The sequence below is a fragment of the Peromyscus leucopus genome, chromosome 23 (assembly GCF_004664715.2).
Source record: "Peromyscus leucopus breed LL Stock chromosome 23, UCI_PerLeu_2.1, whole genome shotgun sequence".
Classification (NCBI taxonomy): Eukaryota; Metazoa; Chordata; class Mammalia; order Rodentia; family Cricetidae; genus Peromyscus; species Peromyscus leucopus.
The window spans coordinates 38,951,745-38,977,632 of record NC_051082.1 but is presented as its reverse complement, the minus strand read 5'-3'; the positions used below and the strand labels follow the sequence as shown (position 1 = coordinate 38,977,632).

Here is a 25,888-nt window from a genome sequence, read left to right as displayed (position 1 = left end):
AGCCAGTGTGGTCTTTTGTTCTTTGAGACATGCTTCTAGAGTAGTGTCCAAAAAAGTGGAGGAAGTTCAGATCATGGGCAGACTCGGTATCAGTTTTCCATCCTGGCCTAGCTAGCTAGACATTTACTGCTGGGTAGGGATGATCTGAAGATGCTTCCTATAGAAAGTATTGAGTGGTTTTGACGCGTGCTCAGAGTAGCATTCATGGCTGAGGTGCTATCTCCCGCAGACATGGCCCTGCCATCCCTGGCTTTGGTGGATCTGGCATTCTATTGTCCTGGAGTGCTGGGTTGGTCTAGCAGAACCCCACCTTGGTGTGGTGTGGTCACACCTTGGCTCAGTGTTGACTGGAGCCAGGATCAAGCATTGCCTGTGCTTGAGCAGCATATGGTACCACAATTTTTATCATACCTTCTTACAATGAGCCAGGAAACTTTCTCTGCTTAAAAATGTGTGTTTATAAACAATAGGCTTACAACGAACACTCCCATCTGTTAGGTGAGCATAATTTGTGCAGGAATTCCGGTAAGAGGTGGAGGACTTCGCAACGTTTTTGTAGATTTTCCCCTGGTGCGACATTATCCTCGGAGACAGCACACAGCGGCATATGTCTAATACTCACTTTCCTATCTGCTGTTTCCTGTTATTTGAAAGCAATGCTGTTTTGTGCATTAGCATATAAGATTATTGTAGAAATTCATAAGAATTTTACATCTATGCAAGATACTTAAAAAGAGGAAAAAAAAAGTAGAATGAGTAACGGTTATGTAAATATGGTTATGTCGCCAGATCGCATTGTCCTTGCAGCTCTCCAGAGCTGTGCTCCGATGACCTGTCCTCATACTCCTCTAAAAACTTCTGTTGATTTTGTGTTAACCTGATCTCAGCACCCCTTGTTCCTGTAATTACAGTACACAACAATCAAAGCGTGCAGCCTTCCAGTCTGATTTGTAATTTAAATACACGGCATTGACTCTTTGTGCTCGGTTTGGTATATTCTGATTGTCTTCACTAATTAATTTTGTTTGGGATGAACTGTTTCTCATAATAGAACAGAATTTTTAAGATTAATGTTCAGCAATGTTTTTTTTTTCTTATCATAAAAGATTTTATGAGTCCTGCCATAGGACCGCCGCAAGGTTATCAGAGGGAGACTCACTTTGATTAATATTTGCTTACTGCTGAATTGTCTGTATTGTCCAAGTGTTTTATTCACTTAAAATTATTCCTCCAGGTTCCCTTTTCCAGGGTGACTAATTGGACATACTTGAATAAAAGAGATGAGCGATTAGTTGAATATCAATGCTTCCAGGTCTACTTGGTACCGAGCAAATAGAACACACTAATACTCTGTCTTTGCCTGAGTTGTTTTAAGTTTCTCTGATTACACTTTGTAAGAAGACATGTCTTCAAAAGATTAGACAGCCACAGCCGGAACATCACTTCTGTTAAGGGAGAATGCCACTGTGTTTTCAGATATTAGAGAGTTTGTGTATACGCAGCCTTTCATGACCCGCCCCTTTCCCGGTGTGGAAGGAATCCAGGCGTCAAGTCTTACTTCTTTTTTTCTTCATTCAGAATGATAGCTTTCTTTGTTCTATTACAATGTGAACATTGTAATGTTTTATTCACTTGATCCTTTTGGGTAGGGCCTTGGACATTATAAGTGAGCACTCACCACTGAGCAATGCCACCTATCCATATATTTTATTTGAATTAGTTTTGTGTATGCATATGTACAAATGTGAGTGCACTTGGAGGCCAGGGTAAGATATCCTGCTCTGTCACTCTCTTCCCCTCCTTATTGCCTTGAAACAAGGTCTCTCACTAACTGTGGACCTAAGTCTGTGGCCAGAAAGCTGTAACAATCCTCCTGTCTCTGTTCTCTCTTAACACTGGGGCTTTTGGTGTGTGCAACCATGCACAGACTTGTTGGTGGCTCTGGGGATGTGAACTCTGATCTTCTTGCTTGCAATGCTAAACCATCTCCTCAACCAATGTGTCTTATTTTAATATGATATAGTAGCCATATAACCCATTGTCTAGGTATAGTGTACACAAGTCTGTGAGTTTAGAGCTAAGCGCATACCCTGACACCACTGCCACAACTTCCTCTTCATCCTTTGCAAGCCTCTGCCCCACCCTGTCTTTTCCACAATGCTTTTATAGTATGAACATGGAGGGCTGGCAAGATGGCTCAGCAGGTGAAAGTTCTTTGCCATGCAAGCTTTTTGACCTGAATTTGGTGGCTGAAGCTCATGTAAAGGTAGAAGGAGAGAACATGTCCCACAGTGTTGTCCTTTGACCTACACATACACACTGTGGCATGCATATCCCCAACACATCATGCACACCCACATTGATAATAAACAGAATTTAAAACATTCTCAAAGAATGCTAGGTAGTCTCTTGGTCAACCTTAACTACACAGTACCATGTTGTTAGCTGTGTCCTCTATGCCTCACAGTACATTGCTACGACATTTCCATTTTATCTAATTAACGATTGGTTTTCATTGGTGCTGCCTCATCCCCCTGTTGTTGCCCTTGCGTGCTGTTTCTCCTCCTCTGACTGGCTTGTTCGAGTGAGCATAATGTCTTCCAGGCTCATCATGTTCTTGGGGGAAACCTGACTTTCTCGGTTTAAGTCTATATAGTATTCTCTTTTGTGCATATACCATGTTCCATCTGTTCGTGTGCCGACAGATTCTCGGGTTCTTTCCAGAGTTTGGGTGCTATGGAACTTCAGTGATCATGGAGTTTAGGTGTCTTCGTGTTCTTGAATTCAGTTCTCTTTCAGAGAAGTAGGGTTGAGTCTATAGTAGTTCCATTTTTAATTTTCTCATTCTGTAGTATTGTCTCAGTTTACATGCCCAGCAGCACTGGACAAAGACATTCCATCTCTCTGTCTTTAGTGTGGTTCTTAGGTTTCTTAGGAGCTGGGAGGTGCTGTCTTAGCATGGTTGGGGTTTGCATTTCCCTTACAGTGAATGTACTGAGTACTTTGAATGTTCTGAGTACTGTGAATGCTCTGAGTACTATGAATGCTCTGAGTACTGTGAATGCTCTGAGTACTGTGAGTGCTCTGAGTATTGTGAATGCTCTGAGTACTTTGAATGCTCTGAGTACTGTGAATGCTCTGAGTACTATGAATGCTCTGAGTACTGTGAGTGCTCTGAGTATTGTGAATGCTCTGAGTACTGTGAATGCTCTGAGTATTGTGAGTGCTCTGAGTATTGTGAATGCTCTGAGTACTGTGAATGCTCTGAGTATTGTGAATGCTCTGAGTATTGTGAATGCTCTGAGTATTGTGAATGCTCTGAGTACTGTGAATGCTCTGAGTATTGTGAATGCTCTGAGTATTGTGAATGCTCTGAGTATTGTGAATTCTCTGAGTACTGTGAATGCTCTGAGCACTGTGAATGCTCTGAGTACTGTGAATACACTGAATAGTGTGAATGTGCTGAGTATTGTGGATATGCTGAGTATTGTGGATATGCTGAGCATTGTGAATGCTCTGAGCACTATGAATTCTCTGAGCACTGTGAATGTGCTGAGCACTATGAATTTTCTGAGTACTGTGAATGTGCTGAGTACTATGGGTACACTACATTCCTTTTTGCAAACCCCTTGGCCATCTGCCGCCTTCTTCTTCAGAGGAGTATCTAGGCCTGCTCAGTTTAAAGGAGCTCCATAGATATTTTGAATATTAACCCTATATCAGACAGTTTACACAAAGCTTGTTCTTGGTTTATTTGTGAACATGGTCTATAATCCAGCTACATACAATCTCGGGTCTGGGTTCAGAATCAATTGAATTCTGTCCAGCAATAATTAACTACATCCCTGCTTGCTTCAGACATGGATTTCAAACATCCCAACTCATAAAACTAATGCTATACTTATAGCAGGATGGTTATAGAAACAGTGTCTCTTTCTCACTGTCCTTTGAAGCTGATGAGGCTTTAGAGAGGTGTGGGGTGTGAGGGATTATTATAGCCCTAGGAACAGAGACTAAAATCAATCATTATTACACAGGTAAATTATTACATCTGAGACTTTTTCTGTAATCTGAAAAAACAAAGTTATTGTCAGTGTCAGGCACATGGAAGAGGAAATCTTGAGGCGCATGCATTATACCAAGAGATATCCACACTGGGGTGAAGACAGAACTGTCCTGGTCCTGGACCTGCTTGCCTAAGGACAGCCACAGCTCATCCTGAAGGTGGCAGTGGTCTTCCATACAGAGGGAGGGACATGGACTTTGTGTGAAGGAGTCTATAGTTTCAAAAATTATTTCTGGAAATTCTGAGATTTGGCAGCATGAGAATAAGTGATTTTCTTAAATCAAAAACCCTACTTTAATTGCAGTGACCACTGGTTATTAACATTTCTCAGATACCTGACAAGAAGCAGCCTAAGGGAGGGAATGTTTTGTTGTGGCTCACAGTTCAGGGGGATACAGTCCAACATGGCAGAGAAGGTTTGGCACCAGGAGCTTGAGGCAGTTGGTTATGTTTCCTTGGCAGTCAGAAAACAGGGTAAACAGGAATTATGGTCTGCTGTAAAACCTCCCCAGTGACCCACTTTCTCCAGTGAATCTGTATCTTCTAAGGGTTGCTAAACCTTCCAAGCCAGCATGACCAACTGGGGACAGAGTATTCAGACAACTCGGTTCAGCCTATAGGGACATTACATATTCAAACCCCGATAGCAAGGTAATGCCTAATTCATGCATGACACTGTGCTAATGCAGGAGACAGAATGAGGTCCTGACTCCATGAAACAGTCTGCAGGCTTACTGGATTTGGGGTGTTGGAGAAGCAAGCTCACAGTGGTCTCAATCGGGGAGGGCTTGGATCCATCTTGAGTACCGGAGAAATGGATCACTTGAGCATCTTGTGGAAGGGATGCCCTTGCTCATCTAGCCTTGACCACTGACACTTCTTTTTGGCATTTTGCAGGTATATCATCCCCTCTTTACAGAAGCTGGATGCCGGGTTTTACCGCTGCGTGGTGCGGAACAGGATGGGAGCTCTCTTGCAGAGGAAATCAGAAGTACAAGTGGCATGTACGTGTGCAGCGTGAGCACTGGCCTTAAGTGATGGAGTTGCAGCAGCTTTGGGGAAGCACTTCCTGTTGCAGCAATTGAAACTTGTCCTTGGTTCCTCTAAAATAGTGTGACAAGACCTGGGGATGTAATTCAGTTGGTAGAATGTTTGCCTAGCTTGCATAATGCTCTGTGTTACAACTGTAGCACCAAACTGGGAGGTAGAGGCAAGAGAATCAGAAGTCCAAAATGATCCTTGACTACATAGTGAGTTCAATGCCAGGTAAAGAGACACTGCCTGTAAATGAATGAATAAATAAATAGAGTAGAATTAAGGTTAAAATTAGTATAGGGCTGGCTAAATATCTCAATTGGTAAAGGTACTTGCCACGAAGCCTGATGACCTCTTGAGTTCCATCCCCAGGATCCACATGGCGAAAGGAGAGTATGAACTCCTTCAAGTTGTCCTCTGACCTTCACACGATCACACATGTCCTGTAGCAAAACATGCTCATATAAATGTAAACATAAGCACTCACATAAACATACAAATAAATAAATATAACTTAAAAAATCTAAAACAAATTTGGACACCCAAGTAAGATGTTGCTTTTTTCCAACTGAAAAGATTAAGGATTTCCCAAACTTGTGGGAGCAGGAGGAGAGGAAAGAAAGGTGGTCTGTATAAACCAGTTGCTCTTGGTTGTTGGTATTGGGATTAAAAATACTTTTAGAGTAAAAAGTTGACCCCAGTTAAGGTCAGATTTCATTGTTTCTTCCCCATGATCTGCTAAGGAGCCATTTTGCTGTTCAGTGGATACAGAGAGTTAAGTCCCAGCTGTTATTAATGTAGCAATCTAGTCTTTATTCTGCAGATCCATTTTGGGGAACGTAACTTTTAAAAGAAGGCATCATCAAAAGGCAGAGACTTTGACTGTTCACGAAATCTTTAGGGACGGGAGACCTGGCCTATGCCTGTGCCCCTTCCCTATGATAGGAAGTCTTTGAAGACTAGGATCTGCCTAGTGGACTGTCTGCTTCAGTATAGTTTGAGAACACTACACAAATGTCATCTTGTTTAAAAGTAAGCAAAAAAGCATTCTGAATTTTTACAGTATAGGATGCCTATAGGCTTGAGGCCACACTGTAGTGCTTTTCTTCTGTTTTGGTGGTTTCAAGATTGCTGTTTCTAATTTTGGCCCTCATTATGATCCGTATCTTTATGTTAGCATATAAAATAACATGGACCTATCTCACTCTCCTATCATCATCATGATGACTGGGGGACATCCCCGCATTATATGTGTTTGGCTATTGTTTAAGCCACTAGGAAGAAAGACATCAATCTTTCTGGTTTGTGAAGATGAAGTCACTACCAAAGCTGTCTACAGAATAATTCAGAACTTCTATTCAATAGAAAAATTGAAAACATAATAAATAGAGTGTGGATCAATACCCAAACCATATCTGAGTAAGTCAAGAGCCTGGAATTGATTATAGCATACTAAATGTTATTTATGATGTTTGGACTTTGTGTAGTTGCCCATGCCCTTGTTCCCACCATCTGTTTCTCACCCTTACAGTTTGTGAGCACTTCCTTCACTTTTAAATAAGCAAGGGCATTTTTCTACGGTGTTACATAGCTCTTCCTTCTGTGCCTTCATATCATGCCCTGATACATAATAAAATAGCTTTTAATGGTAAAGCTATATCATTTCTTTCATGAAAAAATTTTAAAATAAGATATAATTAATAATATATGGTAGCTAGGCATGGTTGGTGGACACCTTTAATCCCAGCACTCAGGAGGCAGATCTCTGTGAGTTCAAGGGTAGCCTGGTCTACTTAGTAATTTCCAGGCCAGGCAGGGTTACATAGTGAGACTCTGCCTCAAAACAAAACAAAAGAAATAAAGAATATATGGTGGCTAGGGGCATGGCTCAATCAGTAAAGTGCTTGCTACACAACTATGAGGAGCTGAGTTTGGATCCCAGCACCCACATACCATGCCAGAACCAGCCATAGTGCTGGGGAGGTAAATACAGCAGCATCCCTGAGGCTTGCTGGCCACCCATCTAGCCAATTATCAACCTCCACGTTCAGTGAGAGACAATGGCCCAAAAACCTGGTGGAGATCAATCAAGACAGATACATGATCATCTTCTGGCCTCCATATTTACACACACTTACACACACACACACACCACATACACACCTGCATGTGTTCATTCCCCCCCCACACACACACACTTGCATATACCTGGGAACATATACACACACATCACTACAAACACACACAAATATGGTGTGGAAATAGCTCTGTGTATATACATTGACTATATCTGATCACAATATAGAAATTATTTTAAAATGTCAAATTAGTAATTTAAAAAGGGGGCCTTTCATGTCTACAGTCTAATGACTGTGACCTCATTTTTTTTAGTTGTTTTTATCAACAGAACAAAGACTCACTGCCCCAAATATGTCATCAGTGTGGGGGTGCATAAAAGAATTCTCTGTGAACTCTCCAATGGTTGGAGCACATTGGTTCCCAAAGACTTGTGAGGGAGACAGTCACCCTAGAGAAGGAGAGGAGACCCAGGTCGGGGGAGGTGTCTGGAAGCATTTCACTGCAGCACTGTAAAAACTGCTTCAGGGGGCCTGGGATGCCTTCCAGCAGCAGTTTCTTATAGTGGTACTGTGAGCCACCATCATATTAGAGCGGGGTGACAGAAGCCTGTGGCCTTGCTGATGAGGGCCCCGGTGGCTGTTTTAGAGGCACGTGGCTCTGCCACTGCCTCTCTTACAGCCGCATCCGCACTTGTCAGCACTGCCATTCAGTTTCACTTGTCACCTTGTTAAGTGTGGTGGCGGCGGCACCAACTTCACCGTAAAATATAGTTATTTCCCTCTCTGACCCCTACTCCTCCGCAAAAAATAGCTCGCTCCGGAACTTAAAAGTCCAATTTTTCTCTGCAGATATGGGGAATTTCATGGATACAGACCAGAGGAAAACAGTTTCTCAAGGACATGCAGCGATTCTAAACTTAGTGCCCATCATCAGCTGCCCCAGACCGCAAGTGACGTGGTTTAGAGAAGGACACAAGATTATTCCAAGCAGCAGAATGTAAGTTGTTCTGAAAATGAACGTGATTCATTTTTTGTAGCTGTACGATGCGCTTTGTAAGTGAAATGACCAAGTGGCCAGCGACTGGAAAGCCTCATTTTTGGTGGAAGCATCCCCAGTCCTTAATGAGCTGCTGGTGGTGACTGGCGTGGCTATTTTGAAGCAGCTTAAGCTCGTGGCCTTGTGTTGTCCCTTTCTGTGTGTTGTACACCCTGAACCCAAGGTCTCCTCTCCACCCTGAAGCCTGTTCTCTCTGGTTTGAAATCACCTCACTGCTGTCAGCCCTGACTTGTGTGTAGCCTCTTTTACAGGCCTGGTGTTGCCTTAAACAGCCGTGGGATTCCCCCACGTCCCCTAGAGCCTCAAGTTCAATACTCCTTTCTGTGATGATGAAGTGTTAATTACTGCTTATTTCTCTTTATCTTTTCATTCTTCCATGGCAGTTTTATTTTCTTTCATCTAATTAGTGGCTCGCCCATCTATTGCTAATCACACCATGAGCATTTAAGCCCTATCTCAAGGTCTTCCTGCATGTCCCACATTCAAGATATGCATTGAAGGCAGGTTTTCTCCATTTGGAGCTTTAAGTGATTAAAAAGAACATTATACCCATATTTCTTTTTATCTGAGGGGGTATATGTGGAGATCAGAGGATAACCTTGGGGTGAGGGCTCTCTTTCCACTTTGTGTGAGACAGAGTCTCTTGTTTGCTGCTGGCTACACCAGGCTAGCCCATGAGCTATCTCCATCCCCCATCTCAGGAAGAAGGCACATGCTGCTGTACTTGACTTCACATTGGTTCTGAGGATCTGAACTGAGGTCCTCACATTTACAAGACAATCATTTTATTTACTGGGCCAAGGTCTCCCTAGTCTTTGATATGTGTTGCTTAAGTGAGTAGCTTGCAATCACATTGAAGGATAATATTGCAAAGACAGAAACTTCAAGGATAAAAATTTCCAAAAAAGAATCATGGAATGCTATGTGCTTGGGGTAAAAATCAAATATATAAAAAATGCATGAGGGGAAAGTTCTTGGTTCAGTTTTTGGAAAGGATGTGTGTGAAACATTTGCTGAGTGAGTTTCAGGTGAAGATGCAAGTTAACTATGGGCTATACACTGACTTCCCCACTTAGTAGAGTAGCATGGACCTCCTTCTCTAAGCCCAATGGACTCGTTATCCCAGCTTGACCTCTGAACCCTGCATGGGCCTGCTTACCAGAAGTTTCTATTTTGACAGTCATAAAAAGGAGAAAAATAGAAATATATGTAACAGTCATATTTCAGAATTCTTGTTAAAAAAAATACCCATTACTTTAAATGACATGGCTGCTATGCCTTTTTCTGTATTTGAAGTTCCTTGGATATTCACCGTTGTATTGATTCCAATCATAACAGAGGCCTCTTGGGATTGGGTGAAACAAAAAGGAAGGATCGATATCTCATTGCTGTGGGAGACTGTTCTGTGGAGCAGAAGGCTGCTGAGACGCGGTCGGGCATAAATGTTCTGGAAGTTTCCAGCATGGGAGGGCGGGTGGAGGTGGGGTAAATACTCAGGTACTGAGAGCGCTGGAGTTTAGAAGGTAGGCTGCGTTAGGCTTCATCTCAGACATGGAGCTTGTCATATCAAGGACTAGGAATTTGTGGTGTTGGGATCATTTTAATTTACTTGGTAGCAAATAAATACACAATGGTTCACATGATGACATCCAGTGAAATAACTCTTAATTTTTACAATGAGATAACTCTTAATTTCATGGGCTTTTTTCTTTAACTTGCAGATTCGTGCTAAAGACTATTGAATTCCTAACGAGCTAACAAAATGACAGTGTGATTAGAGTCCAACCACAGTGTCCCATCAAACAAATGATCTGCTCACACGCGTAAAACTATTGATAACCCTCCAGCCTTGGCAGTGTGGTGCATACCTTGTCTTAAAGAGAGGAGATGAGGCTGATTATGAATATTTACACTCCTACAAGGTCCTTTAGTTTTGTATTTTCCACCTCATCATCGCCCCACATTTCCTAAGTGCCTGCTGCGTGAGATGTCATAAATCAGCGCGTGTGGGCTGTTCTCCAACAGTTTATACACTGTTCCAAGATATATTGCTTCTAAGAAACTTTCACTTCAGACCCAGGTGGCTGCACACAGAGCTCAGAGGGCGTCTGGTCTGCTCCATACCACCAGGGAGGGTTGCTTCTGAGATCTAGAACATTCAACCCAAAGTGCATCTCACACTGAGCACAGGTCAAGCACCCATACCTGCTTCCAGCCTCTGCATGTGAGGTCCCTTCCCGGGGACCTTATCTGTTAGGGACGATTCTAGCCTCCTCCCTCTCTTTGTAACATTATCCTATGACCTTTAAAAGTTGACCTTTGGACTTACAATGAAGTGGATTTTTTTTCCTTTTAAAAAGAAAAAGTAACCCTTGTTTCTAGCTTGAAAAATTAGTTAAATAGCCTATTAATAATCCTAGCAGCTATTATTTATTGAGTACCTACTTGAAACATATCTTCTGTAATCCTCAGAATTGCCTTCTGGGGCACTTATCATTAGCTCCACTTACAGCTATCAGAACTGAAATTTAGAGGTACTAACTCACCCCAGGGTGCACCGCTGATAGGCTGCAGGAGGAGGACTGAAGCCTGATTCTGATGCCAGAGCCCATGGTTGCCTCCCTGTCAAGCCTGTTCTCCTGTCTGCTTTAGCTGATGGACTTACCTTATGCTTTTGATCATGTCTTCCATGTCTTCAGGTGTTTTTCCTCATTTATTTAGAAGCTTGGCTTTCAATCTGAAATAACACTCGCTTGTGTGGGTTTGGGTAGAGGTGGTGAGAAATGTCAAATATCCATATAGTTCAGAAATAGAATTTCAAGGGTTTCCTTTTGGATTGGATGTGGGGTATAAGAGATGGAGAGAGGCATGGACAGATATTAAGATCTAGGACCTGTTGTTGGAGAATTTCTCTCCAGCTCCCGCCAAGTCCCGCCAGTCCCAGAGCCCACTTATAAAATAAACACACAGACTGTTACATTATTTAAACTGCTTGGCCATTAGCTCAGGCCTATCTTTGTCTAGCTCTTACTCTTATATTTAGTCCATTTCTAGTAATCTTTACTTTGCCACATGGCTGGTGGCTTACTGGTACTTTACATCTTCTTTGTCCTGGCAGCAGCTCCAGGCAGTCTCTCCTCTGCCTTCCTGTTTCCTCTTTTATCCTCTCTGTTAGTCCCACCTATACTTCCTGCCCAGCCACTGGCCAGTCAGTGTTTATTTATACAGAGCGATATCCACAGCAAGGACCTGATCAGCTGGCTTGTAATGGACAGAAAATTTTAGGAGAAGCAGGTTTGCATGTGTGCTTTTGTGTGCATGCATGCGTGTGTGTGTGTGTGTGTGTGTGTGTGTGTGTGTGTGTGTGTGTGTGTGTGTGTGTTTGCATGCACGTGTACATTCTAAGATGGTAGTAGTATCTTCAATTCTTTTTGGACAAGTTATGTTTGGACAAGCACAGCCATGACTAGATAGTTACATATATCAGATTCAAGGTCAGTAGAGAGGTCTCTATTGGACTTAGCCTATGAATCTCTTTGCCTATTTGCAAACTTATGAAATACATGGAGCATTAGGCCAAGACACGGAGAGTTGCAGTACATCAGCTGATGCTCTTGCCTGCCACAGAGGTTGACTTTGGCTTTTTAATTTTTTTTTCTTTCTTTCTTTTTTTTTTTTTTTTTTTTTTTTTTTTTTGCATAGGGAAATCTTATTTTAGTAAACACAAAGTGGCAGAGGAAGGCATTCTGTAGTAACAAGTCCTGTGCAGGTGGCCCAGGGAGCATGGGGCAAACCAACAGTTTAATGGTCTCCCAAGGACATCCAAGCCTTAGTTCCCGCAGCTTGTAAGCACATAGGTCACACAGGCAATGAAGAGTTCACACAGATAGAAGAGGGACAGAAGGGGAAAGGTAGACTTTGTAACTAGCATGGCCATTATTTAGTGCCTAAAGCCTGTGGCTGCCACATGCCCTAATGCTGGAAGTTCCTTTCTTTACCTTGTCCTCTGGCTTTAACCATGAGATTCCCGTTCCAGAACCTGTGACTTGTTCCTTGCAGGGAACCACGATCTCATTTCCCCCAGCTTCTTCTCCCCTGTGAGAGGAGAAAGGCTACCCATCTCTTCTGTAACACAGGGATGGAGGTAGCCAACAGGGTTCAATGTCACCATCTTTAGAGTGTGGGCCTCTTCACAGCATCCTCTTAAGATTTATGGCTGTAGTCAGAACTCCAGTAGAAGAGGAGACATTAGGTCAGCATCCCAGTTAGTCTATATGTGTTGGTTCTTCCCGCCTGTAAGTCCTGTCCACTTGGGTGTTTCCTAATAATATCTAGGCTTCTCCTAGGGTGATATCCACTGAAAGCACACTTCTTTCCACAACTGTATGGCCTGGTATAAAAGGCAGAGGTGCAGTCCTGGAGGGCTGAATGGATGGGTGGTTGTCAAGACATGTCAGGTGGCATCTGCATTTCCCCAGCAGAAGGGGAGGAAGTGAAAGCAGCGCACTGCACAGAAAATGACTGTTGACACAGAAAAACATCTTAGAAAGGCAAATGATGCTTTGAAAGCACTGAGGGTAAGTTATACTGAGAAATTTGAATAGATGATTATGGGTTTTACGTAGCTGAGAAGATAAAAAAAAATTGCATGTTTATTCTTCTGATTTACTGGATCCAAACAGTTAATTTGCTGTCTTCGCATGTCAGAGTTGAAGGCAGCTTTGTCTTATTAATGTAGTCTAAGTTGAAAACAGAAAGTCCTCTCTGTTATACTGGCTTAGATCTATTTTCTTTCTTTTCTTTTCTTTCTCAAGCTTTGAAATGTGAATCTGGATGCCATGCAACGTTTCTCTTAGCCCCGGGAGGTAATTCATGCCGGCAGTTATCAGATTAGGACGCAAAAACTTGGTGTGTACAGTGCCATTCTTTTGCTTAATTGCAGGTTTTTGTGTTCAGATTGCATCCTGTCGTCTACCTGACAGGAATGTGTGAACACAAGCATTGTTGCACATGTTTTCCTGGAAATGTGAAGTTTATAGATTGAATATTTCAAAGCTCCAGTCAGCTTTGAGATAGACGGCTCCCCAGTAACGATCTGGACTGTGAAGTATGGGCTATAAACAGCATCCCAGGTGACTTACAAACAGCCTGGCTCATAATTGTCCACACTTAAATACTCAAGCATCCATTAACTTATTACCATTTCATTTCCACTGCTCCAAGAAAGATCTGTTGAAATTAGCACTTGTATTGGGAGCCACAACTCAGTGCTTGCGTGAAGTAGATCTGGTTGTAATAATATTTTTATAGTTAACCGAGCTTTCAAAATAATGTGCTTTAAAATTTTTTATATTATATTTTATGGGCATTTTGTGACTGTTTATAGTATACATCTATACGTGTCAAGTGAGCCTTACTTAGCCATGAGTAAAATTGGCTAGAATATGGGGGTTCCAGACCAGCTTCCAGTCTTGGGCAAGTTACTTTTCTTCCCTTTACCCCATTGTTTCTTGTTTTAAAAAAAATCAGGAGAGTGCAGGGAATTGTTTGAAACTTGATTTTCTGTGCAGCACTGATAGGAAGCCTGGTGTCCATGGCCAGGTCCACTTCCTCCGCTACCTCTGCACCTCCCTCCACCTCTCTCCTTCCTTCTTTCCCTCTCTCTCCCCATTACCCCTGCTCTTCCTCCCCCTTGAGTCCATAGATACTTATTGAGTACCTGTCTAATGTCTAGCACCAGTGTGGTTGCTAAACGCCAAGAGGAAAGCTAGGCATCCAGAGTGCTGCTATAGGTGAGGCCATGTTGGACTGTGGGAACGGCGTGTAGGAATGGATGCTAAGAGGATATGACCCAGGAGGGACAACAGAGTACCCATGGACGAATAGGGCTCCTTCGAATTGAGCATTAAATTTGAGGGGTTCCCTCAGTCGAAAATGTGCTTACTTTGCAGGCATGAGGACCTGGGTTCAAGCCCCAGAATGTACTTTAGGAAACTAAAAAGTACTGGGGAGGTAGAGACCAGAAGATCTTTGGTGCTCACTGGCTGGCCAGTCTAGCCTGCTTGGAGAGCTTCAGGCCAGTGAGAAACCCTGTCTCAAAGAGCAAGGTGGACAGCTTTTGAGGACCATCACCAAAGACCATCCTTTGGTTCCCACATATATGAATGAACACTCATCCATCTGCATGTGCACACATACCCAAATAAATGTCAACCACTTTTGAATTATAATTTGCATGCCATAAAGTGCACAGATTTTCCATTCCATCAGTGAGTGAATTTTTGCAACTGTGCCTACAGATGTAGTCTACCCCTCTCAGTGAAGAGAGCCCCACATGCCTTTTCCTCCAGCTCCTCTCCCCAACTAATCTAATTACCATAGATTGGTGATTGTTTCTTATTCTAGACTTCCATATAAATGGAATCATTGAATATGAAGTCCTTTGTGTCTGGCTTCACTCATTCAACCTAATTTCTATGATACTCTCAATATGACATTTAATAATAATAATAATTAGCAATTTTGGAGTTGCCAGGCAGTGTTTTAAGTGTTTTATTTATAATGACTCATTCAATCTTCACAGCAGCCAGTGAGTGGGGACTGCAGTTATCCTGGATTTACTGATGAGAGAAAGAAAGGCAGAGACCGATAGCCAGGCAGAGTCACTCACCCTTCTGTGCCATGCTGGCCTCTCAGGGTGATGTCTGCAGCTGAGGAGCACCTGCCATGCTCAGACCCTGAGGATATATGTTCTAGGCAAAGGCCAGAAGCAGGGAGTAGTTTGATGTGTCTGCTGTAGTGTCTCTGCTAGGTCAGTTGTAAGAAAGGAACAGGCAAAGGCAGAGAGGAGGCCCCCATGGAGACCAGAATCTGGAAATAAGTAATAATTTTATTCTGTATATAGTAGGAAGCCCTTGAAAGTGGAGCCCTCCTGTTTTAGGGGGAAAATCCTTATAATACAAAATTTAGTATTTTAACCATTTATTTATTCATAACTATTATATCCTGTATATGGTATGTGTGTCTTTGATGTATGTGCATATGTGTGAGGCTACACGGACAGCAGCCAGATGTGTCCTGCTCTGTCGGTTTTCACCTTTTTCCCTGAGCCAGGATCTCCCTCTGAACATGGAGCTAGGTTGATGACTAGAAAGGCCTCAGGAATCCTCCTGTCTCTGCATCTCCAGCACTGGGGTTACAGTTCCTATGGCCTTGCCCAGATTTTTTACATAGGTGCTAAGACCTGAACCCAGACCCTCATTCATATACAGAAAGTGCTTTAAAGCACTGAGTCGTCTCCCCAACTTGTTATAGCCATTTCCACTGCTGCTCAGTGGCATCAAGCATGTTCACATTGTTGGCCAGCTACCACCGCATCCACCTCCAGACTCTTCGCTCCCTAAGCACTAGTGTCCTTCCTGTATTTGTTACACATCAGCGCCCTCTCCCCGACACTGCCACCCTACCCCTCATCTCTACAGACATAGAGGACTTTGTGAGGACTTCAGATCACAAACAGTTATAAGAGGTAATATGGGGGATCCATGTTACTCTTCAGCCAGTTTCCTTCCATAAATGCTAACCTCTTACCAAACAAGTAAGCCATCACAGCCAGAATACTGGCACAGGTCCAGTACACCCTCCAGTATGTGGTAGGTGAATGGAATCCCATTCCATAGTCATCTTGTCGTTCAGCAGATTCTCTGCTTCATCAGGGTTGTTGCCATATGAATGGTTGGTTTGCTATTGTTGTGTATGAGTGCTGTGTGGAGGCACCAACATTTGTATGATAGTTCCTCTGTTGAAAGATATTTGGGTTGTATCTAGATTGGGGCCACTGTGAGAACAGCTTCAGTGAACACTCTTGCATGAGTTTTTCTGTGACGTGGAACTTTTTCTAGGACAGACACCCAGGAGCTAGTTGCATGTTTCATTTTTTATTTTTAAGGTGATATCAGTCACTTTTCCAGAGTGGCTGTTCCATTTCATATTGACACTAGCAATAAGTGCATAATTTCTCTGCTTCCTTTCTGGCATGGAGTGTTGTTCCCATCTTATTTTTTACTTTGTCCACCCTGATAGATATCTAATGATATCTTATTGGTGTTTTTTCTCCCCTCATTGAGTTTTTAATTTTCATCTCCCTCAGTGGTGAATGATGTTGAGCATCCCTTCATGTTGCTAATTAAAAACAAAAAAAGATCCAAACTCCTTGCAGCACAAAATGTTTTCATTTGTTTTAAAAGTCAACTGAAGGAGTGGGAAAATAAGTCTATGCAGCTAAACTGAGAGAGATTGTTCTGGTAGATCTGAGGCAAACACTCAGATTAACCACAGAGATACAACTATAGATACTGTGTAAGGGAGATTATATGAGATACAGAGAGTGGAGTACTCAATTGACACCTAGGAAATTCCAGAAGGAACAGGGAGAATGGGGGTGGGGAGTGATGTTGGGAGAGATCACTACTGTAATAGTTCCCAAAATGAATACTCTCCAGAGACAAGAAGTCAAATAAACTTCAAGAGGGACGGATAAAAGTTCAAGCCTGGGCACACTGTGGTTTAGCTGCAGAACTTCAAGACAAAGGTCTTAAAAGCAGCCATATTTTGAATCGAGCTATTATTAGAGGCAAACTGACGGTAGTAATGGAGGAGACAATGTCTAATGCCTCCAGGGGTCCAAGTGACTCTAGGATGCAATAACATCATACATAGCTACTCCAGCCAGACAAACCAGCCTTCGAAGGTGAAGGGGCATGGAAGGCCAAGTATCGGCCACTGCATCCTAGAGTGCCACAGTAGCCAAGCAGCCTTCAGAGGTGAGGGGGGAAAGAAGGAGGTCTTTAAGACATGACCTTGCCCAAAGATTTAAGGCTGAGTTTGAGGGTGGGTACCGAATCTTGAACAAATACACCATCAGACATGTCGGTCTTCACTTTAATATTTTCTCTAAGTTAGAAAATGGTTGTTAATTTAAAAATATTTATGTAAAAACTGCAGTGGGGATAGTGAGTTGAGCTAGCTTTGAGGTCCCTTTACTGTTGTTGTCTCAGAGAGCAACAGTGGGTACACCAAGGCAAGGGACTTGGTTATTCTGTTTTGATGTAGTGTGATATATGTGTGCTATGATGTATGTGGCAGCATGCATACATGTGTGCTCTCAAGGCCAGAACAGGATGCTGGTGTCCTGCTCTGTTACCTGTGCTCTATCCTCTTGAGACAAAGTCTCACTGGACCTGGAGCTTTTATTTTCTTCTTTTCTTTTTTCTAGGCTGGTGATCCTCCTGTCTCTAGCCTCTATAATACTGGGCTTGTGTTTAGTCACACCTGGGTTCTTGCATAGTTGCTGGAAATTAGAACTCAGGGCCTAATGCATGTGCTGTCATCCATTTAGTCACCTCCCAGACCAGGGATTTTTTTTTTAAAGGTAGGGAATCCCAGAGGCCCTCTGCATACCAGTAAAAATCTTCAACAGGCAAGGGATGATATGAAGAGTATTTATTACTGGAGAGCAAAACCCTCACGAAGATGTGGGCTGCATTATTCTAACCCAGCCTCCCCTCTGAGGTCTGTCCTTTAGAATCCTGCTGTGTGATAAGAGATGGCTGAAATGCGGCCCCGGGCCCCCCCCCCCCCGAGGATTCCTATTCTCTTACAGGCTGCCAGGCATTGTGACAGAGGGTTACCTTGTAAACCCTGGTAGATCAGATTGTGGGCTCTACCTACAAGTGGACACATTCTTACATGTGAAGTCCATCTCAGTCAAGATGCATAGGGAATACTGGAGGGTGCTGGTGTCTCCTTGTGCTGAGGCCCCGGAGCTGCTGCTATGGCAGGTCACATTCAGGGAGCCATCCCTGTGCAAACCAATCAGCATGGGGAAGGGTGCTCTTCAGTGACTTGGTTCCATTTGAGTTAGCAATGTAGTGTTTAACTTTAATGACAAGAGTTTAATATTCTATGTAGCGATTTTTCATTTGAAATAAAATGCCACTTTATTTTACGGGAGCAGATCTAGTGACAATAATGCATTTCTTTACAAATATTAGCCTATTATACATCTTAAGTCAGTTGCACATAATTGCATTTCACCAACTCCACATAATACTTTAATTAAAACTAGGATAATTAAAATACAGTTTTAATGAGCAATAAATTCTACAGTTGCCAAGCCTGGAATGTATTAGTTGAATCACACCTTTCTCTCTTTGAGCTCTTAAATTTCTGTCTGCATTATGTTTTGACATGCCGACAATCATAAGCAAGAGGCCTTTTTAAATGCATATAATAGTATGTCCTAGGAAATAATGCTTCCTTATGGCTGTCTTATCTGTGTATACTCCTTACATATCATCAGTTATTTATGCTAACTCTAATCCCTTGAGGCAAGGAAAAGGTTCCCTTTGTCTTTGAAGACTCAACAACTTATCACAGTGATTGGTCATACTAGTCAGTGAACATTTGTTTCACGAAAAGTATCTTTTGAGTGAATAAATATTAGCAGGTGGCTCATTCTAGGGAGATGGACTGTGTGGTGGCTAGTGTTCACTGTTAACCTGACAGAATCTAGAATCTCCTTAGAGATGGGCCTCTGGGCAAGCCTGTGAGGGATTATCTCACTCTGTTAATTGATACGGGAAGAAATACCTTAATTATGGGAGAGAGACGGTTCCTTGGGTAGGGCATCCTGGCCTGTGTAGAGTGGGGGAAGTGAGCTGAGCATGCGCTTGTCTCTCTGCTTCTTGACTGTGAATGTAATGTGACTAGTCCCCCAACTCTTGCCACTGTGGCTTCTACACCAAGGTGGACGGTAACCTGAACAGTGAGCCAAAGCAGAACCTCTCCCTTAGGCATTTTTCACAGCAAGAAGTAAAGAAAGGAAGGGACACAGAGTACTTGGGTTTCATTCTCAGCCCTGACCCTTACTGGCTGTGTGGCACTGGGCACGTCAATGATCTCTTCTCAATAAAGAGGAGATAATTTCTTAAACAGAGATGGTCATGTTACTCTGCCAACCTCTTAGGATCTGGGCTGGGAAAATGGTGGGGAATATAATGGAAGGTGTGCAATCCCAGTCTCGCCTGCAAAGTGAACATGATGTAGTAGTGATGTTATTGCAATGCTTCCTCTGGTAATTAATTACATAATGTGTCTTAGTAGTTATTCTATTGCTGTGAAGAGACACTGTGACCAAGTCAATTCTTATAAAAGAAAGCTTTTAATCGGGGGATTGCTTACCACTTTAGATGGTGAGTCCACGATTATCATGGCAGGAAGCAGACAGGCATAGTGCTGTAGTAGTAGCTGAGAGCTTTACATCCTAATCTACAGGCAGCAGGCACAGAGAGAAAGTAGGCCTCACATGCACTTTTAACCTCAAAGCCCACCCAGTGACACACCTCCAAAGAGACCACACCTACTCCAGCAAGGCCACACCTCCTAATCCTTTCTGAACAGTTCCACAAACTGAGGACCAAACATTCAACATAAAAACCTACGCGGGGGTGGGGGGCATTCTCATCCAAACCACCACACAAGGATTCACATTAGCATCCAATCAGCTCCTCACCATCTCATTTGGAAATTTTTGTTTGTAGGTCATTTCTTGCCTGACAAATTTTAAACCCTAGGTTTGTAGCACCTTGTAATGCAAACTACAGAGAGCTCTGTCCCTTTCCCTTACCCTTCCCTTCTATCCTAGATGCAATGTCCTTGGGAAGAGCAATCCAGTCTTAATATGGCAGGGTAATTAGGGAGGCATGGTGATTGTGGGGTTCATGTGCACTTTATTCAGCACATGATTTTAATCTGCATCCCATTTGGAATACCAGTGCCATCTTACCTGCCCCTGGCTCTTCATTTTTTCCTTTGCTCATTTACAAAATATCTAATCATGCTTATATCATCAGTGGAAAGTTAACCCTTGAAGTACCAAGTTGCCTAAGTGGTACATGTGCTTCAACCCTGGCTCAGGGGAAATAGCTAGAGGAAGCAGTTGGGAAGGATTTGTAATCTGTCTCAGCTGAATCCAAAGCAAGGCTGGCCCTTCACCACAGCTTTCAGCTATAGTTGCTATGCATATCCAAGAGAGCCAAGTCTGAGACTTGGTCTGTACTCAAGGTTTAAGGATGCTTTACCAGTCTGTTCTCCTCTGGTGTTAGCCCAGGGTCTTTGGAAAGAAATTTTAGGTACCTACACTGAGTTCTTCCAGCTGTGCCCAGAGCTCAAGAGGAACCATAAGATGTGTCTCCCATACCAGCGTATTGGTCCTTTCTGGGTTCAGGCTTCCTTGGATGGCAGAGAAAAGGCAGTAAGGCATGTGAAAGGGGCACACCTGTGTTAGCTGGAAGAGCTGCTCCTGTTGGCATCCTGTGTATAGGACGGGGGCCCACTGGGAAGAGTCCTTAGAGGTGAAGTGCATCACTGCCTGGAAGTGGGGGGAAGGAGGTTGTATGGGGAGCAGGAAAGAGGTGGCAGTACCCTAGATTAGAGCAGGAAAGACAGGCATAAGAACCAGCTGTCCTGGCTGCTCACTTCCTGAGTGCTCTGAGGACTGTGTTCCGTACATGGAATGAAGTCCCTCCAGTCTAGTGAAAGCCTGCCATGAACACCGTCGGCCATCTGTTGGCCTGGGGCACTAAGAGGGGTAGAGAGAACTGGCTAACCTCAGGAGGATGAGCACCCCGGAATCGGGCTGAGTTTTTATGAAGCCCATGCAAATAATATGGAGACATAGACATTCTTATCTTCCTGCAGGGCTGCTCTCAATCTTCCTGGCAGGCTAGTAAAGAAAGCAGACCCAGGCTTATCACACCAATTTTGCGGATGACAGCATGTGGGAGCGAGGAGCTAAGTGATTTAAAGTCAAATAATACGTGAACGTAAGCACTGAGGATGGACCTCAGCCTGTGAGTGACACTTCTCTGATCATTTTTTTGTGACTGTTCCTGACAAAATTGATCTCAGCTTGCCCATCAGGGTGGTGAGGTAGCAAAAGAGCCATGTGCTCATCTCGGCTTTTGGCTTTATGCAGCCAGGTCTCCCCCAAATTCTGAGAGGCGCTCACCAACCTAGTAGGTTTCCGTGTGTTATAATCAGATCCCATGGCAGATGGAAGGGTCTTTTGTGAATTACAAAGTGTCATATCCACACAATCTCTGATCCTTTTGTCCTGAGGGCTCATTTTTGCGCTAGTCAGAGCTGACCAAAGCCTAGTTAGATGTAATTGCTGAGGTATCTGCTTCCAAGTGGCAGCCCTTGATGTCAAGGTCATCATTCCATGGGCCAGCTCAGTAGTAAGTTCTGTGCATGGAAAGATCAGAGAAAGACTCTGTTGTCTCCAGGGTGTTCTCTCAATTGTTGATGTAGCAACTTCTCTCCTTGATGTAGGAGAACATAACCAAGTTCAAGATTTCTGTCCAAAGACCCTGGCTGAGACCAGACACCCCCTATGATGTATGGGTGCCATCCCATTGCAACTCAGCTCATGCAATCTTTAGTTGTTTCATGTGTTTCCTTTGAGTTTGTATATGTGTGCACACCTGTGTACACTTGTCACTGTGAGCATATAGGGGTCAAAGGACGATGTCAGGTGTCAGTTCTCACCTTCTACCTTGTTTAAGGCAAGGTTTCTCTTACTAGTTTGTAGACCAGGCTGACTGGCCCTTAAACTTCTAGGAAATCCTGTGCCTCTACCTCCCATCTTGCCGAAAGAGCTCTGGAATCACAGGCATGCATCTGGCTTTACATGCATTCCAGAATTCCAACCCAGGTCCTCACTCTTGCATAGCAGGTACTTTACCCACTGAGCCATCTCCCAGCCCTGTATTTATTTTTTTAAATAGCAGCTTTATAAGGTAAAACTGCCTACCATAAAGCTCTCCTCACCCAGCGATCCAAGCCAATGGCTCTAGTGTGTCTACAGCTCTGGGCAACTCAGCACCATCAGAACATTCTCTCACACCAAAGCAAGGCCAGGCCCATTTGCAGTCAGTCCTCATCCCTCTCTCTTCCCGGGTCTGGCCACCACTTCTCTTCTCTCTGTCTCTGAGGATTTGTCTCTTCTAGACATCTACTACAAAAGGAAGCGTGCCCTCTGCAGCCTTTGACACCACATGTGGCCTTTTGCGGTGGCTACTCCTCTCCTCGCGCCCTTTCCTGATCATCGCCACATATTTCACACAGTGGTTTTGTTTTTTAAAATGTGCTTTCCCCTCGTCCCTAAGTTCTCCAAGGGAGTGGGAAAGTATTCTTTCTTCAGCAAATGTGTGCCAGATGCCTCTGTTATGTCAGGCACTCTGGTTAGTTCCGGTGTGATGTCAAGCAGGTTTCTGTGCTGAGCTCCTCCCAGGCTGATGAGGGTAAACTGACAAAATGGCCATCATGGGAAGACAAAACATCCATCCCAAAGTGGGGAGGAGAGGCAGCCGGCAACATGAAGAGATGGGCCGGGCAGCCAGGGTGATAGGTCCACCTGGAAAGCACTTACCTTGTGAGCATGAGGATTGGAGTTGGATCCCAAGTGGACAAAGCGAGGCATGGCAGTGAGGCAGGTAGGAAGAGCCTTCAGGGAACTGGGGTACTCCCATACTCTGAGGCAGATGGCCCAAAGGGAGGTCAGCGGGTCACAAGCTGATGGGCAACAGGTTTGGATTGACTCCAAGTACTGTGGTGGGTTTTGAACTACATTTATGCAAACCTGGCTGACATGTGAAGAACAGACAGAAAAGGGAAAGAAACTAAGAAGAGGCTTCTAGCATATCCTGTTGAGGGCAGCCACAGCTAGTTTGGGTAGAAGAAGTGGAAAAGGAAGGACACACTAACCTGCAGTTCCAGCAGAGTTGTGGGCCTTAAACATGGGCAGGGCAAATGGTGCATCAGGATGCTTGGTGTCGGCTTCCGCTCTTGGTGCAGTGGTTACTAAAAGGACAGCAGCTGGACTGTTTAGAACATGTTAAGTCTGAAATGCTCCTGAATAGTCTGAGTGGAAAGATCATCCATGAATTCATGTGTACAGAAGCCTGGAACTTAGGCAAGATGGGGTGGAGATTCGGAACTGGGAACTGGCCATGGGGAGGTGGCATTTAGTTGTTTTCGGTTTTGCCTTTGAGGCTATGTTCAAGACTTCACAGTGTTGCTGAAGATGACCTTGAACTCCCGATCATCCTGCTTCCAACTCCAGAGTGCCGGAATTATAGGCATGCACCACCATGCTGGGTTTATGGGTGAAACTCAGGGCTTTCTACATGTTAGACACCTACTCTACCAACTGAGAGGCATCCCTGTTTATATCATAGAGTCCTGGAAGTGGTATTTTAAAAATATGTGAGTGGATGAGCTCTTTCAGGGAGACAGAGAAATGAGCGCTGAGAACTACTCCCCCTAGAGGCAGTGGAGGGAATAAATGCCCACCCAAGTCTAGACAGGGACCTAGACAGAATTACCACTGGAGCCTGAGGCCACAGGGGCACTAAGAGCACTCCCCACTCGATTCCAACCCACAAGTCATCGGTTCAGCAAGATGCAGATTCCTGCACAGAATAAGTCAGGACTGAGACTGAGATTAGGTGAAGCATGGGGGAGTGTGAGGAGCAGCAGGGAGGGAGGAAGTGGTAGGGTGGAGTCCGTCTGTACAGCTCCTTCATCCCTTCACTTTGGCCATAAATTAGAAGGCCCTGGGGAAAATGTGCCTGGACAGATTAGAAAGTTGAACATCAGACAAAGCCCGGCAGTGGGAGTTCGCGCATCCCCGGGGATGATTTTTCTTCCTGTTTTAGTGCTTGGTCTTTATCAGAGCTGACGGGCTTGCACTGTTCTTACCTTGGGAAGTTATAAATGAGGAGCCATCCCCAGAACTTATTTATCTTTGAGAGCATGAATCTTTCCTTCTTCAGTCTCGACTTGCCCATTCATTATTACGCAAGGTAAATTATTACATCTGAGAGATGAATCATGCCCGTTGGTGATGCACACCGTTTATTTTATTTTTTTACAGGTAGGGGCTGTATTTTAATGTGTGAAGCAATTTTGAGAATTACCTATGCTGAGCAGTTTAGAGTACTTAGAAGTCACCTATACGGATGCCCTTTGTGTTCATAGTCATTCTAATTTCTATTGTCATTCTAGAACATTGATAGGAAACCATTATTGCCCGTACACTGGTCTACGTTACCATCCAGACTTGCTTGCAGAGTTCAGTATTATATCTGAAAACTCACATCATTTCAAGTACTTTGAAACGCTAATTCACTGTAAATAATTTAATTTGCTTTTTTTTTAACTTTTTAAAATAGATATCTGCAAAGAAATTGTGACTGGATGTGGATGTATGCAAAGTTAAATTGGAGCACAGTTTTATCCGAGGAAAGGAATTTGGGATAGGACTTGTGTTAATTAAAGTGAGGGGGAAGGAGACCCTGGCAACCTGCCGTTGGCTCGTCTGATCCTTGGCTGTGAGAAGGTCTAGTTACTTAGTGCTTGGTCTTCATCTCACACTCTGGGTGAATTTTAATAAACGGCACACGCCCTGGGTATGGCTTAGTCATGTCTTTGATCTAATGATGAAGTAATGAATGATAGCAAGCGTAGAATATTTGAAAAACATCTGCTAACGGAAACCAAGGCATTCTAAATTCTTGATGGGAAATTCCCCTTGGTTTAGAGGTGTCTCCTGCTTTACTTTTCTTACCATCTCTAGGACTAGAAAATGGGTTATCTTAGCTTCCCTTCTGCTGCTGTGATAGAGCACCATCTTATGATCAACTCAAGGGGAAAGGAGTTTATTTCAGCTTACTTCCAAGGTTGCAGTCTTTCACTGCAGGAAGTCACCAGCAGGAGCCTGAGACATTGCATCTGCAGTGAAGAATCCCAGGGCGATGACTGAATGAGCTTGTGCTCAGCTCACTTTCGCCATCTTTACATTCCAGGATCCCCTTACAAAGGGAATGGTCCCACCAACAGTGGATCCCCTTGCTTAGGGAATGGTCCCACCAACCCTGAGCAGGTCTTCCTACCTCAAACTGAGATAGAATTCTCCAGAGACACGCCCAGGCGACCATCACTCAGGTGATTCTAGAGTGTCAAGGTGAAAACCGATGGCCATTCTTAATTGTTAACTTGACCACATCTGGAATTAACTAAAATCCAAGCAGCTGGGTATACCTGCTTTGAGGGATTTTTTTCTCAATTAATTCCAGATCTTTTGAGGTGGGAAGATCTACCTTTAATCTGTACCTCACCTTTTGCTGGCAGTCTATATAAAGGACATGGAAGACGGAAGCTTGCTCTCTTTGCCTGTTTACTCCCCCTCTTGCTACAAAGACCATCCCTTCACTGGCATTAGAACCTCCTTCTTTGGGATTCTGGCATATGCTGAAGACCAGCTGAGACATCCAGCCTTGTGGACTGAACAACTGCCGGATTCTGGGATCTTCCTTTAATAGACAGCCATTGTTGGACTAGCTGGACCACAGCTTATAAGTAATTCTAATAAATCTCCTTTATATGTATGTTTATAATATATGTATTATGTCTACACATATATAAAGGGTATATATGTATATATATGTATATATATATATACACACACTTATATGTATATGTCAGTCTATAAGTTCTGTTCCTCTAGAGAACCCTGACCAATACAGACAC

At 43.6% G+C, this 25,888-nt stretch overlaps 1 protein-coding gene across 1 annotated transcript in view; it reads left to right on the top strand.

Annotated features, from left to right (window-relative positions):
- Sdk1 (sidekick cell adhesion molecule 1) overlaps window positions 1-25,888 on the top strand; it is a 970,573-nt gene that overhangs the window by 352,824 nt on the left and 591,861 nt on the right. The window contains 2 exon segments of the mRNA XM_028887375.2: window positions 4,964-5,070; window positions 8,029-8,176. Of these exon segments, the coding sequence (XP_028743208.1) occupies window positions 4,964-5,070; window positions 8,029-8,176 (255 nt within the window).